This window comes from Cyanistes caeruleus, chromosome 1 (assembly GCF_971803275.1).
Source record: "Cyanistes caeruleus chromosome 1, bCyaCae1.hap1.1, whole genome shotgun sequence".
NCBI classification, from domain to species: domain Eukaryota; kingdom Metazoa; phylum Chordata; class Aves; order Passeriformes; family Paridae; genus Cyanistes; species Cyanistes caeruleus.
The window spans coordinates 70,610,393-70,625,633 of record NC_141701.1 but is presented as its reverse complement, the minus strand read 5'-3'; the positions used below and the strand labels follow the sequence as shown (position 1 = coordinate 70,625,633).

The following is a 15,241-nucleotide window of genomic DNA, read 5'->3' as shown; positions in this document are numbered from 1 at the left end:
TTACTATAAATAAACTATAATTATTATATTACAATTATTTTTAAAAAGTATAAATTCATATATATATAACTATAAATAGATATAGATAATTGTAATAAGAGAATAGAGATGAGAAAGTGAATAATTTTTTTATTAAAGGACACTTATGAAGTTGTTTCTTGAGGTTGGAAGAAATTAATTTACTCTTACATAGTTATTGTATGATCACTAGTATGTTTTAAAACATCGCTTAATGGCAGTAGTGTAAATAATGAACCTTTTCCTTTTGTTAAGAGTTTTGAAATTGAGTTAGTCAGTGAAAATTAAAAAAAAAAGGAAGATGAGAATTTATTTATCATGTCAGGGTCACCAGATACTACATTAGGGTTCATTGGTTGGAGACAGAAACAACATGAACTCCCAAGGGTCCTCAACAAAGAGCATTTATTGCCCGGAACCTTCCTATATAGTGTGTTCAAAACTCCCTGGTCTAGACAACTGATTGGTTGAGATTTTAGCACCGCCCAGCTGTTTGGCTGTGTCTGCTTTCTTGATTGAACCTGATTGGCTGAGGTCCCTGCTTGGGTTTGAATCTAACCGATACCTGCACCATCTGGAGACTTGTTTTACTTCTAGGCTGGTTGAGTTTGGGGATCTGATATAGCCAAATTTATTTGATAGCTACATGCTAGTCACAACTGTTATGCTTCTGAAGAATCTAAAATTCCATTGATTTTGGTGTATCTATTTCTTAAATACTATTATCTGTGCTGATTATGCAGGCTGAGTTGTAAAAGATGTAGGATGAAGCCAAATATCTTTCTGTAAATAAATAGCTTTGTATTCTGCTCTTGATCTTCTCTGCAGATAGTTTTTCAGATTGTAGTTATATGTTATGCTATAGTGTGGGAGAAAAAGCTAAAAATAGAAATATAGAAGTTCAGTCTTAGCACATTTTGCCCTTCTATTAACAGTTGTCATTATACAAAACATCCAGAATAACTGAATAATCAAAATGAAGTGGGCAAAACAGCTGCACTGAATTATTTGACTGTAAAAATGGTTTATGATGAGCACAAGGGAGAATACATTTGATTATGACAGCTTTATTTTCCATAGCTCAAATTTTCATCCATGCAATATAAAAATCTGTAAACAGACACCAGTTGCATACTGTTGTTATTACCCCAGTATGTAGCTATGTATTTTTCACCCTTCTAAGCAATGTTAGTATCCTTCCCATTAAAATACAAAATGGAATGAAAACCCAAAAACTACACTACAAAACCAGGAAGCTAAAAGGAGATTTAAAGTTTTCTAGTGATAACTGAGAGCAAAGGTTACTACCAATTATTAGATCATAGAAATGCATAATTTGTTGAACATTTCAGACAAGGTAACTATTATAATTTACATTGATTTTTCTCTTAATATATAGCTGAATAGAAAATGACCTGAAAGCTAAAGCAGACTTTTCACTGGATCCTAAGATGAAGGGGTAGGTAATATTCCTGTTTAAAGGAAAACTTTCTTTCACAGAATTAAACACTCTTCTAAGGTGTTTGTCCACTCCTATAGTTTTGACAAAATATATTTAAAGAACAGGAAAATGGAAGATGGATTAGGAACCTGTCCTTCTGTTTCACTGGATTTCATTGGAAATCTAAACAAGCTGAACAGGTGACATTTTTCTGAGTTTGTTGAGCAAGTCCTCTTGCATGTTGTTTATGCCTAGAAATGCACCTGTACAAAGGAGTCCTCTCTCTTATATTCCCATACAAAGTCCTTCAGCATGAGACAGGATATGAATAAATTTTGCTCTAAATGCCAAATACATGATTTTGTAATCAATGCATCTCAGCAATGTCTTGTGCCTGATGTCTTTACTGTCCTAAGGCACAGAAAGTTCTCTACCAAGAAGATTTTAGTTACTCTGGCTCCCAAGTATTGTGACAAACGACAGTGTGGTTCTGGTACGAAAACTTCAAAAATTGCATTGCAGGATTGTGGATTTGGTGTTTTCCGTTACTGTATGAACAATGTTAAATTTACGCTTCCAGTAGCCAAAACCGTGTCTGCTCTTCTCTCGCACCGTGTTTGCCGTGCCCAAATGCGCATGAGAGCGGAAATACAGAGTGTGTGCACTGACTCACACAAGGGCAGACACAGGCACTGACCTGACTCTGCCATCCTCATCTCTATTTGTTATAAATAAAAACCCCAATGTTCAACCTACACGTTCTTGTTCCAATCCCAGTTTAGGTCCCTAAATAAGGGGTTTGGTGTTGTAAGCCCCAAAAGGGTTCACTGTTAAGATGTTTGTACTTGTTTTATCCTTTCATTTGTGCCCCCACCCCTTATTCCCTTCCAACCCATCGGGTAATTTAGCCACTGCTACCCAGGACGAATTTCTGCCATTTCCCATAAAGACTTGCACACGGGTGCATATTAAAATCATATTACCACCTGGGAGTGAAGACAACCCTGGACGACGAGCCACTCTCGAGGAACATCTGGAGGACCACACTGTGGAGGCAGCGGGGACCTGGGGAAACTGGGTGCGCCAATTGCATCTGGCAAGTTGGTCTCCATGACCTCGGCAGGACTTGAGAAGGAAGACATCCTTGGACTTTTAAGCCTAAGACAGAATGTCTCGGCGATCCCGGCGAGGATAGAGGTTCCAGTCCTGCCGGCAATGGAGGACGATAAGCCTGTGTGGTTCCCGACGTCGACAACGGGGAGCTGCGGTGGCGGCTCGCAGCCCGAGACCTCACCTCGAGTCCTAGTTCTCTCTAATAAAGGCTTGTTAAAGGGAGCAGAAGGTCTCCTGGCCTTTTTCTTTTACGTCCTATTCATCTCTAATCTCCATTATAAGGTACTCCGTAACGCCCGTGCCCTTGGCAGCAGCTCTCCCGCCGAGGCCCGCAGCCCCGCTCTCCCTGCACGCCGACTGCATCTCCACCGGCCCCGGCATTACTGCCACAGCGGCACATTGTGCCAGCCCCGGAACACGGCGCTTCCCACAGCTTCCCCGGCGCGCAGGGAGTTAATCGGGCCCGGGGCGGGGCGGTGCCGCCGTTGGCGGGAGGCGCCTCGGTCGGGCGTCCCATAGCCCGACTGGGAGCGCGAGCGGCTTTCCTTGTTTCCCAGCGTCGGATCCCACTGCACCCGGTGAGAACTGCGTCCCGCCGGCCACCCCGGCTGCCCGCGGTCCGCTCCTGGGTGGATGGTGGGGTGCCCGCCGTGTCTCCCACCCCCGGTCGCCGGAGCGCGGGCGCGAGAGTGGGTAGGGAAGGGGAGGCGGCCGGCGCAGGCATCGGTGCGGTCGAGCGCTCGTTTCGGCGGTGGCGCGGCGTCCGGGCGGACGGGACCGCTTGCTCTGTTGGTGGAGCCGGGGAAGCGCTCCGCCAGCAGCGAGGGGACCAGCAGGGTAAAATCAACTTTGCAGTGGCGTCAGCTTTTCCTGGTGGTAGATGAACACCAGACAAGAGCTTTTCCCTGCAGAAACCACTGACTGTGGGCTTCCTTCAAGAATGACAGATAGGGGGAGGAAATGAGAGGTGGCAATTATAGTGGATTCTGCGTGTGTTTAAAGCACTAGTCTGAGGATTTAGATGCTTAGATGAGATATTAGGAAGAAATTCTTCACTATTAGGATGCTGAGACACTGAAACACGTTGCCTAGAGAAGTTGTGAATGCTCCTCTCTCCGGTGTTTAAGGACAGACTAGATAGAGCTCTGGGCAACCTGGTCTAGTGAAAGGTGTTCCTGCGCATGGCAGAAGAGTTGGAGGTAGGTGATCCTTTAGGATTCCTTCCAACCCAAACCATTCTAGGATGTGCACACACCTTAAAATAGATTGTGCCCTTTCTTTATCTGAGTCCTCTTGGGATTACATTATTGTTGAACATCAGTTTTATCTTTGGCTGAGGAAGACTGCAGAAACTTTTGACATGTCTGTAAAAATTTCCATTTGGTTAGACAGTGTGAGAGTTTTGTGGTTTTACATTAACTGGTTGCTTGTCAGCTACTACCTGATTGCTGTCAGGGTCTGCCATGGGAAAGCTGCTTTATGCTTGCTCCTTCCTTCAATTCCTGCCAAGACATCTCCATCTGGGTGCTCTTGAGGGGGGGGTATGCCAGACCTTTGGACTGGCAGAACTTTGTTCTCAGCTTTTTGAAGTGTATCATCTGTGATTACCTAGGGGGTCAGAACCTAGAACATTTAAAATTTGCGTTGTGAACAAGAGCTGAATCAATACCCTTGGTTTATTTGCAGCAATTTTTCTTCTTGCTACATAAAAATAACTTTGCTGTTTCTTCTTCCTAGCTTCTAACTCCTCTATTATTGGGACTTGTGGCACTGTAGGAAGAAATGATGTATTTTTCCTGTAATGTATGTGGTATAATGGTGATGCCCAGTAGTAGCTTACTATACTTCATACTACCATAATGAAGTGTAGTTGATTATAAATGCAACTTTTATACTTCACCTCGTTGACCATAGATGACCATTGTATAGTCATGTGTATACAATACTAGGTTTAGTATACCTAGTACATGTGAAGTTTGATAAGGTTGATATTTTGAATGAAGAAAACAAATTGCCCTTTATAAATTTTAATACATTTCCATTATTCAGTGGCTTTTAACAGGCAGGTCTCTTTGTTTATTTTGTTAGGTTGTGCACTTCATTAGAAATTCACATATGATGTAATTCTGTTGCAAGACCTATTTCTTTCTGTTTCCTTGTGGTGTAATCCTGGGGTTTTTAAGGATTACAGTCCTGTCTCTGTTATAATCGCTGTAATGTCAGACCTTTCTTAATGGAGGGTAGAGCAAAACTTTGTGATTCAATACTTCCCATAAGGGCATTCCCAGAAATTACCAACTTTGGCATGTAGCCTTAGTTGCCTCTGAAATTAATAATAAATTAATCATTCTATAATTATAATTCTGTCCTTGGACCAGCATGAAAGCCTCAGTGATACATTTGCCTATTTAAATGTAAAGAAGAATGCAGAAAGGAGAAGGTTTTGCATATAGGTTAAGGTAATGGATCAGAAAAAAAAGTATTCAGGATAGATGACAAACTGGAGAGCTGTGGCTTTTTGAAGTCATGTTTAAGTTTTATATTCCTCGCTTTATGCTGGAGAAAGGAGTGCTTTTAAGGTCAGTAGGAGATGTTTAATGAGGAGGATATTATGAGTGAGATGCTTCCTGGACTCAGGTTTCAGGCATCTGACATCTGGAGCTGAGCTTTGGAGACCTTCTGGAACCAAAGGTGGAAGGGGACTAAAGCTGGTTCGGCAGTCACTGTTGGTGTGGGAGGTATGGAAGAAATAGGGTGAATTAGTTAGCAATGAGATTTGCCTCTCTGTGGCTGGTGAACCTGCAGCTGTTCATAGCACAGAACAGAGGTAGTGGTGAAGTGGGGGTTGCGATATCAAGGGATTAATTTAGTTTTTAGGGCTTTGAAAGTTGTGATGCTCAGCTGTAAAAATTGTAGGTGCTCATTTTGCTCTTTTTCTTCAGTTATAAAAACTAGTGTGGCTAGATTATTTGGGGAATATAATATTAATGGTAATTATCATCAATACAGCAGGTTTCTCTCTCTGTTAATGCTTCCAGCTTTACAGAGGGGACTATTCTGATGCACTTATATATATATATATGTGTGTGTGTTTTTCTTTTAAATATAATTCTAGGTGTAAAACATACATGGCTCCTGGTTCCTCAACTGAGAAGAAAACTGATGATGGACAGGCTTCAAAGTAAGATTGAGAAATTAATTATTTTGTCCAAGTTTACACTTAAACTTCCTCCCCAAACTCATTACACACTCATTTAGTTTTAAGATAAAGTTTGTGATAATAATGCCAAGTATTCAGTAGCAGCTCTTTTGACAATTGGGTGCTTTATTGCTTTACCACACCTATGCAGGGGACTTTGCTGGCTAGCCATTTTAACTTCTCTCAGCAGTGAATTTTTTCAAAGGAGGGTGATGTTTATATATTTTTTTATTTTAAACCGATGAGCTGCTGAAATGTTGACTTTGGTTGCTGCTTCAAGAGTTCAAACAATTATTTCAGTGCGTTTCTCTAATCCTTAATTTAGGCTTATTTTACTAAAACCTGCTACATGCCTGTTTAGTCATTGGATTTGTATTTTACTTACACCCTTAGAAGTTGTAGGTGCTTTACAACAGCTTTAGGGAAATAAATTTTCTGCTCCTGTGCTTTGCATGCCAAGGATTTTTATCAGGCAAACTTTGCCTCTCCTGTAAATCTATGGCATTGGTCCTATGTACACATAACAATATGCTGGTTTTTATTGCTCATTTTACCCTGGGGTCCAAGTCTACGATCAGATATGCAGATAAGGTGAGCAAGTTGATAACGGCTTCTCACCGTGTTGAGGTGGTGGGTCAGAGATTTCTGTTGGTGGGGTGTGAGATGAAAAGGGTGGAATATAGCTACTGATGAGAAAGGAGGCTGTGTTTTGGCCAGGCATGAGGACAGTGGTGTTGGCACATACCACATGAATTTCCTTGCACTTTCAATAGAGAGCCTTGCCTTTTCTTGATATATTTCCTGGAGAGAAGCTTTTATTGCCAGTGTTCTCATAAAGAAGGAAGTAAATTTTTTTGCTTGCTTGAGGATCTATTGTAAAATTATTTCAAATCATATCCTATCCTATTTGTATATTCCAATATAATATTCCAACCATTCCAATGGACAACAGCACAGCCGGATATTGGATCTGCATTAGCGAGTCACCCAGTAAATAAATGTAGAGAGTCCCACAAAACTGAACAGGAATAATGCAGGGGAGGAAGCCTGGAAATTTTGCTAATATGAGCTGGTGAATTCCTAGTTTGTCTGTGTCTTCATGACAGGCCATAAATCTGCTCTTAAGTTCTCCTAGAGTCAAACAGGTCTCTTGGAGGGAAGAACAAAGGCAGCCAAAGCCTTTGGTTCCACCTCAGGCAGGATTTGTATGAAGACAGGCAAATGGGGCCCCATGAGAGGTGGAAGGGAATTCCTACTGAAGGGATGAATGGACTGTCTGGCTGGGTGGTCAGGTCCTTCAGTTGCTGAAGGTCATTGTGTGTGGTGGGCAGAGACAGATAGGGTGAGTTGGGATAACACCTCTTTCCTTGTTTGTGCAGCTGTTACTGGATAATTAATGATGTTGGAGAGAGACCATTAAGAACAGAAGAAATTGCTGTACTTAGAATATCTGGGTTGTAACTATTTGCTTTTTGAGGAACAGTTCAGTGACCTCAGCATGGGCATCTTGGCCACTGTAGTCTTCCTTCATACTGCACAGGAACAGGATAAGGCATAGGAACTATGGGATAGCACTGCCTTCCTAGAGAGGCATTAGAAGGCACACAAGATAGCCTAGTGACCTAGCCCATCTGAAATGGTGCTAAACACCTCTGTTTAGGCTTCAGAGTTGTTCCTGAGTTGTCCTAATGATTTTTTGAATGAAGTCCAGGTAAACTCTTTCGTTTGTCTCGTCTGACAAAGCAGTTTGAATTTGCTGAGCCATACCGTGTCTCCACTGAGCCTTCATTAAGCTATTAAGTCATCTTCTTGTGTCTGGAAGCTATTTAATGCTTGAGTCCATCTCTCAGAAGTGACTTTGAACTAATGGCTGATGTTCTGCTTAAGCTTGTACATGTTGTCTAGTCTTTCCTACCTGTTCCAATTGAACTTAAAACATCAAGCACAGAAGGTAGACATTTTATAAATCATTCAGCTTGTTTAGTTAGTCCACTATTGAATTTTCCATGAAGGTGATCCCACAGGCCAAGTAGTTCAAGTTTGCCTCCATGTCCTGTCATTTCCTGTCCATTCAGAGAGATTAGTTTTTCTTTTTCTTTTTTGATGTATCATTTCTTTACAAGAAGCCCATAGAAAGAAGTCAATTCTTTTTACCTCTTCCTCTCTTTTTCCCTTTTTCTTGAATTTTTTTTTTTCACTTCTATGGTTTTCTCCTTGCTTCAGATGTCCACTCTTCTCTTTCCTTTTCCAGATCCTCTGTACCCTTTTTATCAGTTTCATGCCATAGGGTTTTTTTTTCCTCCTTTCTATATGACAGAGAGTTGACTGGTGGAGTTTCAGTCAAAACAGAGGTCAAGTTTTCTTTTCAGTTTTGCTATAGATTGCCTCTGTAATATGGTGCGCTATTGAATTTTCCCTGGTCTTGTTCCCATTGTTCTACTCAGCATAAAGACCCATTTGGTTCCCAGCTTTAATACTGTTTAAGATGAAGGTTACACTGTTGCAAATGCATCCGAACATCTGGGCTTTTCTTCAGCAATTTCATCCTGTGCAATGAATGGAATTTGAAGTGTCATATGTGATATTTTATAGGATGTAAAGCAGTTATGAAATTTAGTGTTTCTTTAACACAATGCATAAGGAGCCAAAATAAGGTAGTGCAGGCATTTTTCTGTGTAGCATTTGCCAACTTTTGACTACTCGACTTTGAAGAATTGTCATCTGTTCAAGGTATGGGTTTGTATAAATTCTATATGTTTCACAATGCTGCTGTCTTGGCAGAGAGAATTTTATTCATCTCTGCAACCCTCACCTGGAGAAAATGAAAGAAGACATCCTGTACCATTTTGCTCTTGGGACTGGTACCCATGATTTTCCAACATTGTTTGGGGATGTAAAGGTAAGATGCTTTGCTTTGTTCGGCAAGCCTGTGCTTTTCTGCAGAAGGTGAAAGTGTAGCTGTCTTCAGAATAAGACTAAATGTGTCAGCCTACTAACAATTGAGGAGTACATGCAAAAGGGGAAAAATTTTGTGGGTTATTGTCACTTTTGGTATCCAACAAAGCTGGGGTTGTTTTTGACTGTCTCTTTTCATCCAGTAAAAAGGCAAATGCTATAGGCTCTATTCAGATACAACTTCTGTTTGTTGGGTCTTTATGTCAATATTTGTTTTTCATTAGTTTAAACAGGGTGAAGGCATTTGAGTGCCATATAGGAAGTTGAATTTTTTTTCCATAATTCTTCATATCTGGGGATAAATCTGCACTAACTGAAGGCATTTGTATACTCATGTTGTTCTTTGCATGTTCTTTGACATACAGAATCATGCTGTTGATTTTGTTTTGTTCAACTCTGTCCACCCCAGTTTGTGTGTGTTGGGGGAAGTCCTTCCCGGATGAAAGCTTTTATTGCCTACATAGCAGAGGAGCTGGGGCTTGGGAGCCCTGAGTGTGACTACCCCAACATCTGTGCAGGCACTGACCGCTACGCAATGTACAAAGTAGGGCCTGTTTTGTCTGTCAGTGTAAGTACAGCCCCTCATCTGACACGGGACATGGTTTTGATGCTGTTCAAAGCAGAAAATTTGAATGTATGTTTCTTCTAAATACTTCTCAGTCCAAATCAAGCTGCTTAAAACAGTGCCGTCAGCTAATTAAGGATTCCTCTTTAGCCCTTTTTGTAAGAAGGAAAATCTCCAATACCTTTGCTCCTTCTTGCATCCTTTTTCCTCAGTGTATCATTGAGGTGTTGCAGGAATGGCTTTATAGATTTTTTTAGCAGTTACTGTTGCCTCATCCCTGTCTTGTACCCTGAAAAGTGGGGGAAAACAGTCACTTGATGCATGTGGGGTATTGGAAAAAATGTCTGTACCACACCCAGAGCTGTGTATCTGTAATGGCACTGTCAAATGTGCTTAAGAGTAGCATTCCATGGGACTGGCGCTGCCAACCCATGTATGCATTTGAAAGAAATTTTTAGCTTTAATTTGTAGATAGAATTATGTGCTTGAATTGCAATTGCAAATCTGTAGTATTATTTTCCAGTCTTTCTTGTAAACTGTAATTATCATAATATTGTACAAGCTAATGTGGACTTACGTTTGTTGAATGTCAGGATTAAACCATGGTGTCTGTGTTTTGAAAAAAAAAATTAGCTTAATTATTCACTAGCACTTCAGGGTGGTGAAAAATCAGAGTGGGGTTTTTCTTATCTTTAGGAAATGCTCCATGATGAAGTGCATTAGTCAGCTCTTCAGAAAGGACATTTATACTTTTGAGAATGTAAATGTTTTGTAATTTATGATATTTAGAAATACTGTACTTCATCCACAGTCTGCCAAAGCTAGTGGGAGTCTATTTGTAGGCCCTTTCAGTATCTTTCTGTAGGTGCAGAGGTTGGGGGTTTTGTGGGAGTGAGTTAGGTGGCCTTTGGAAAAACAGTATCAGGCAGGAGATAATGTCCACCTGCTTCTTCCATATATATTTTGTACTGTTTGTGTGAATGTGGAATATTAATTTATGTTTCCTTTTCAGCATGGTATGGGCATTCCTTCTATTTCAATCATGTTGCACGAGCTGATCAAACTGTTGTATCATGCCAAGTGTTCTGACATAACCATAATTCGCATTGGCACCTCTGGTGGAATAGGTATTTCCCTTCTTGATTTCTTTCTTTCTTTCTGCAAATCAAAGTATATTTGCAGGTGAATAAAGCATTGCTCTGCATGCAAGATATTAATGGTCAGAACAGTTTTCCACAGGCGATGCATCATTTTTTTTCTGTAATTTTGAAAATAAATGCAACATCTGCTTTTGCAGAGAAAAAAATGCACTTAAACATCTGACAATGTGAGAAGAAGGATGATCTTGTCCTGTATGGAAAATATAAGAAAGAAGTGAAAAAAGAAAAAATTAATTATTTCAGAAATTATTTGTAATAATAAACTGAAGTAGCTAGGCATGGACAAAAAATTATCGTGGTGGATTCAGAGGCAAAAATTGCTACCTTTAAAAGAAGCAGGGTTGGGTCAAGATGTATGTTTTGTGTGTCTGGAAACTACTTGTTAACTGCAATATGAAGATATATCTATTTCCTTTTTCTGCAGGTCTGGAGCCGGGCTCAGTTGTTATAACTAGACAGTCTGTAGATGCCACCTTCAAACCTCAGTTGGAACAGGTTGTTCTGGGGAAGACAGTAATTCGCAGCACTAACCTGGATGAACAGCTGGCTAAGGAGCTGATGCAGTGCAGTAAAGAAATTGGTCAGTTCAATACAGTCATTGGAAACACCATGTGCACTTTGGATTTTTATGAAGGTAAGGCTGGTAATAGACCAACAGAAAAGTATTGGTAAGCAGTGATAGATAAATATTGAATACTATATTAACATTAAGCTTGCAGTTCACTAACAGAACTCATTCCCTACTCTGGCTTGTCTCACAAATCTCAATTAATCTATTTTTCATCTACGTAAAATCAAGCACTTAGCAGTTTGCTGTATCAAACTTTTAATTTTGTGGAGATTTCTCCCTAGCTTTAATAGATCCTCTGAAGTATATATAGTCTATTATACACTTCTCAGGTACCTGTCAGGTATGTTTGTCACAAAATTTATGTGATTTATTGAAGCATCCTAGGGGATTAGAGGAGTGGGAATTATTTGTGACTTGTTTAGGGTTGGATTTCTTTGCACTGGTTAAGTACCTAAAATAAATATTCTCTGAAAAGAGGATTTGAACTTGTTTCAATTTGAGCAAAGCAGTGATGAGGCAACCAAATATAATATTTTGATGAGTTGTGTCAGTGCTGCTATGTAGGAGACACAAAACCTGCAAGGCCTATTTTGGATAAACATACAGGTTTAGCTTCAGGTGCTTTTCTGGTCTCTTAAATCTAGATGTTCATTCGGAAACACCTTTCAAACCTTGTGAGGACAGACTGAAAGTGGCACTTGATCCCACTTTCTGACTGTTGCTGAATAGGTGGCAAATTATCTTTATTATAGTGCTCCAGCTTGGGCAGATGCACACACTGTCAGTTCGTGTATCTCAGGCACCAGCCACAGGTGCAAGCAACACTAAAAAAAAGTGTCAGGACTGTTTTCAACTCATATAGCAAAAGCTGAGAACAGGACCAAGGACATCTCCCAAACCCAAGAATATATTGAGCAAAATACAGTATAAATCAACTCTACTGTACTTGACCTGCTGCTGTCTTGTCTGTAGGTAATATTCTTGAATAATTTGAGTAAAAAATTTCTCAAAATTTACAATATTAGCTACTTAACTTAAGAGACTACATCTCTTACCTTGGAAAGTCTTTAAGTAATAAAATGTTCATCCTTTTAAGGCAGAAACAGGAAAGCATTTTTAAGCCTGGTGGTTTTTTTTAGACAGTGATTAAAGATATTTAAAAATGCAGCCCTTCCATATATCCTTTCTTGTGGAATTTTGATACTTGTTGTACATGCAAGAACGTACTACATATGTTTTTCTGTTTATGAATTTGAAGACTAATTAAATTACCATGATTCACATTATAAAGAATACAAATAATATGTATACGCTCTAGCAATAGCTAAGAATCACTTTGTCCTATTTGTCTTGTGCACAAAAATAAAAACTAGTAGTCTGGTAAAAGTACTACTAGTAGTGAAAGCTGAACACTGCATGGAGGAAACTGTAATAACTGAGTTTTCAAATATGAATTTGCTCTATGACTTCACTATGAAATGTTCTACAAAATTACTTTCTAGGACAGGGCAGGTTGGATGGTGCAATCTGCTTATATGATGAAGAAGAAAAGCTGCAGTATTTGAAGAATGCTTATGAGTCTGGTGTCAGAAACATTGAGATGGAGTCTTCTGTATTTGCTGCAATGTGTAATCTCAGTGGTGTCAAAGGTAATCTAACTTAGTCACTTTATCCAGGCTATAGGAAATTTTCTGTATTGCAGGGGATTTGTGGCTAAAACTGCAGAGGAATAGGTTAACATACCTTCTGCACATATGCATGTATATAAAAGATATTTCTGCTTATAATTTTGTTGCTATGATTTTTTTGATTTGTGTCAGTTGTGTCACAATTTATCACAATTCCTCACGCTGTTTTTACACAGTTTACTTCTGTCATTTGCTATTCTAGGCCATGGCAACCCTGTAAGTCCTTAAAGTACCTAATTACCCTATGGCAATCATTTGTTTTCTCCAGTATCTTTTGAAGTTTACAGAAAGCAACTGCTTAGTTTAACCAGTCAAGTGATTCTCACATCTATATATATGTAACTATACTCAGTTTCTATACTTTCATATCAAATGGAACACATGATTATTTTCTGTAGACTTTAGACTGTGATTCTTAAACATTTGAGGATGTTTAGTAGCATCATGAATAAACCATTCCAAATCATAAAATGAGTTAAATTTTTTTTATGCATGCTAAGTAAAAAAGGGCAATTACAAATAATGTAATAATAATAATGTAATAATAATTTCTTTCTTATCATATTAACTGTTTTCTTTCACTTTCCTTAGCAAGGAATATGCTGATTTAAAACACTGATGTTTCTCAAACTCCTTTAAGCTCGAGGAGGTCAAAATGATGAAATACAAGCAAAAAGGCCAATGGTTATATCAACACTCAGTTCTTATTGGCTTGAATGGGATTAAAAAACCAACCAGTACTATCCCATGGCAATTCAGTAGGCCTTTTGCTGTCTCTGCTTTGTAGGTCTGTAATGTGTGTTTACTGTTTGTGCTCTGCAAATTGCCACTGGCAGAAATTCCAGACAGAGCAGAGTTATAGGGTTGAGTGATAGACCTGAGCATGATTGAAAGGAGAGGTTTTGGCTTTGGGGCTCTGATTACTGAAAGGCAGCATATGAACCTGAGATGATACTTGGGGTCCTCATGTACTTGCAGTATTCCCTGTCCATGAATGTGGAGGCAGCTTATCTGCTGCTTCCTGACAGATGGCACCTACAGCACAGGCACTCCAGTGGAGGCTGTAACTTGTTCTGCTAGAACAGTGTGTCAGGTCACTTCATACCAGTCATGTCCTGGATACTTGTGAATTATCAAGGAAAGCATAAGAATCGTGATACAACAATAAGTGCAGCTGCCTGAGAGCTCTGGCTGTATTAGTGTAACAAGCAGTTCTCTTAAACTATTTCTACCTAGTATCATCCACAACATGCTAGTCTCCTAGCATCTCATGGTACTGCACATTCTTTTTTGGGGTTTGTTTTCGCTTGTATTTCTGTTCTTTTAGTGGTTTGTTCAAATGTGTATGCTTTTAGAATGTAAAATGCAAGAGTGTCATTCCTACCTAATGTTGTCTTTTAACTTCTAGCTGCTGTAGTGTGTGTCACTCTTCTGAATCGGCTTGAAGGGGATCAAATCAGCAACTCACATGATGTCCTTGTGGAGTACCAGCAGAGGCCGCAGAAGTTAGTGGGATATTTCATTAAGAAAAGTCTTGGGAAAGTATGAAATATCTGTCTCATGTTTTAGAGAAGGAGAAGGCCTTTGTACAGATGTAGTCATGGTTATCACTTCTGTGCATTGCAGGTCTTTTGCTTCAGTATAACTTACAGCATTCCATGTGTCAGTGGAAATTAATCATTTATGTCACTGTTCTTTGGGAACTGAATGTGCTGAATAGACTTCAGTTAAGTTTTGCTTAGTTATGTATTGCTGGATATAAAACTCACTTTTCTGTGAATTGGAAAGTGGATCTGATGTGAAGGACAAGCCTATGATAATGAAAAGCTTTATTTATCCCTGCTGTAAAAGAAAAAGTAGAGAGAAAATCAACCGTTATTGCTAAGTACAGGCATACCAGCAAATTAACTTAATTTTCTTATTGTTATAAAAAAATTATGTAAGTTAAAATTGTCTTTGTTGGTTCACTTGTAAAGAAAAATTAAAGTGAATTCAGTTTATTTTTTTGCAGACCTTGAGAAATAAACAATACTATTTTAATATATTAAAATTTCATGAAATTGCAAAGTGTGGGACTGAATTTTCTAAGCATTAGGGTCTTGACACTGAGCTGTTGAATATCTATACTGTCTATATACTGATCCAATATTAGCAATAATATTGCTAATAAAAGACAAATAGCAATATTTTATCTAAAGAATTGAATCAATACCCAGGAAATATTTATGCACTGAGTAATTTTGCATTCAAGTACTAGCAATCATTTGTTGAAGCAAGACTCCTACTTATGAAGAGTAACTGAAGTCATTCTGGAGATGCACAGCATGTTCACAGGCCAATATTATGGTAGCCCTTTTTTCCCCCTTGGTTTTACTTTGTTTGTTTTTTTTTAATGGCTATTCATCTCCATTCTCAGGATGTAACACTCACTGTTGCAAATGGTTCTCAGTTGTTCTGAGGAACTGGAGTATACCTCTTAGCAGTACATGCCATCAAAACCTTTTCTACAACTGCAGTTTTTTCTACTAACA

The 15,241-nt window shown here is 39.2% G+C and overlaps 1 protein-coding gene across 2 annotated transcripts; it reads left to right on the top strand.

Moving 5' to 3' along the window:
• Window positions 1-3,020: 3,020 nt before the first annotated feature.
• UPP1 (uridine phosphorylase 1) lies at window positions 3,021-14,777 on the top strand. 2 transcript variants are annotated; one of them, XM_023921851.2, is made up of 8 exons: window positions 3,021-3,150; window positions 5,688-5,753; window positions 8,553-8,670; window positions 9,136-9,294; window positions 10,304-10,418; window positions 10,876-11,085; window positions 12,525-12,671; window positions 14,119-14,777. In XM_023921851.2, exons 2-8 carry the CDS (start codon window positions 5,701-5,703, stop codon window positions 14,256-14,258), a joined length of 942 nt encoding a protein of 313 aa, XP_023777619.1. In that variant the 5' UTR covers window positions 3,021-3,150; window positions 5,688-5,700; the 3' UTR covers window positions 14,259-14,777. The 2 variants fall into 2 exon arrangements, with proteins under 2 accessions (XP_023777619.1, XP_023777618.1); XM_023921850.2 differs by lacking the exon at window positions 9,136-9,294 and having other exon boundaries at window positions 3,038-3,150.
• Window positions 14,778-15,241: the final 464 nt, after the last annotated feature.

Bases quoted from the DNA above. Each gene is read 5' to 3' on its own strand.
- UPP1 (XM_023921851.2), top strand. From the start codon at position 5,701: ATGGCTCCTGGTTCCTCAACTGAGAAGAAAACTGATGATGGACAGGCT. The intron at 8,671-9,135 runs GTAAGATGCTTT...TGTCCACCCCAG, and splicing joins CATTGTTTGGGGATGTAAAG to TTTGTGTGTGTTGGGGGAAG. The intron at 9,295-10,303 runs GTAAGTACAGCC...TTTCCTTTTCAG, and splicing joins GGCCTGTTTTGTCTGTCAGT to CATGGTATGGGCATTCCTTC.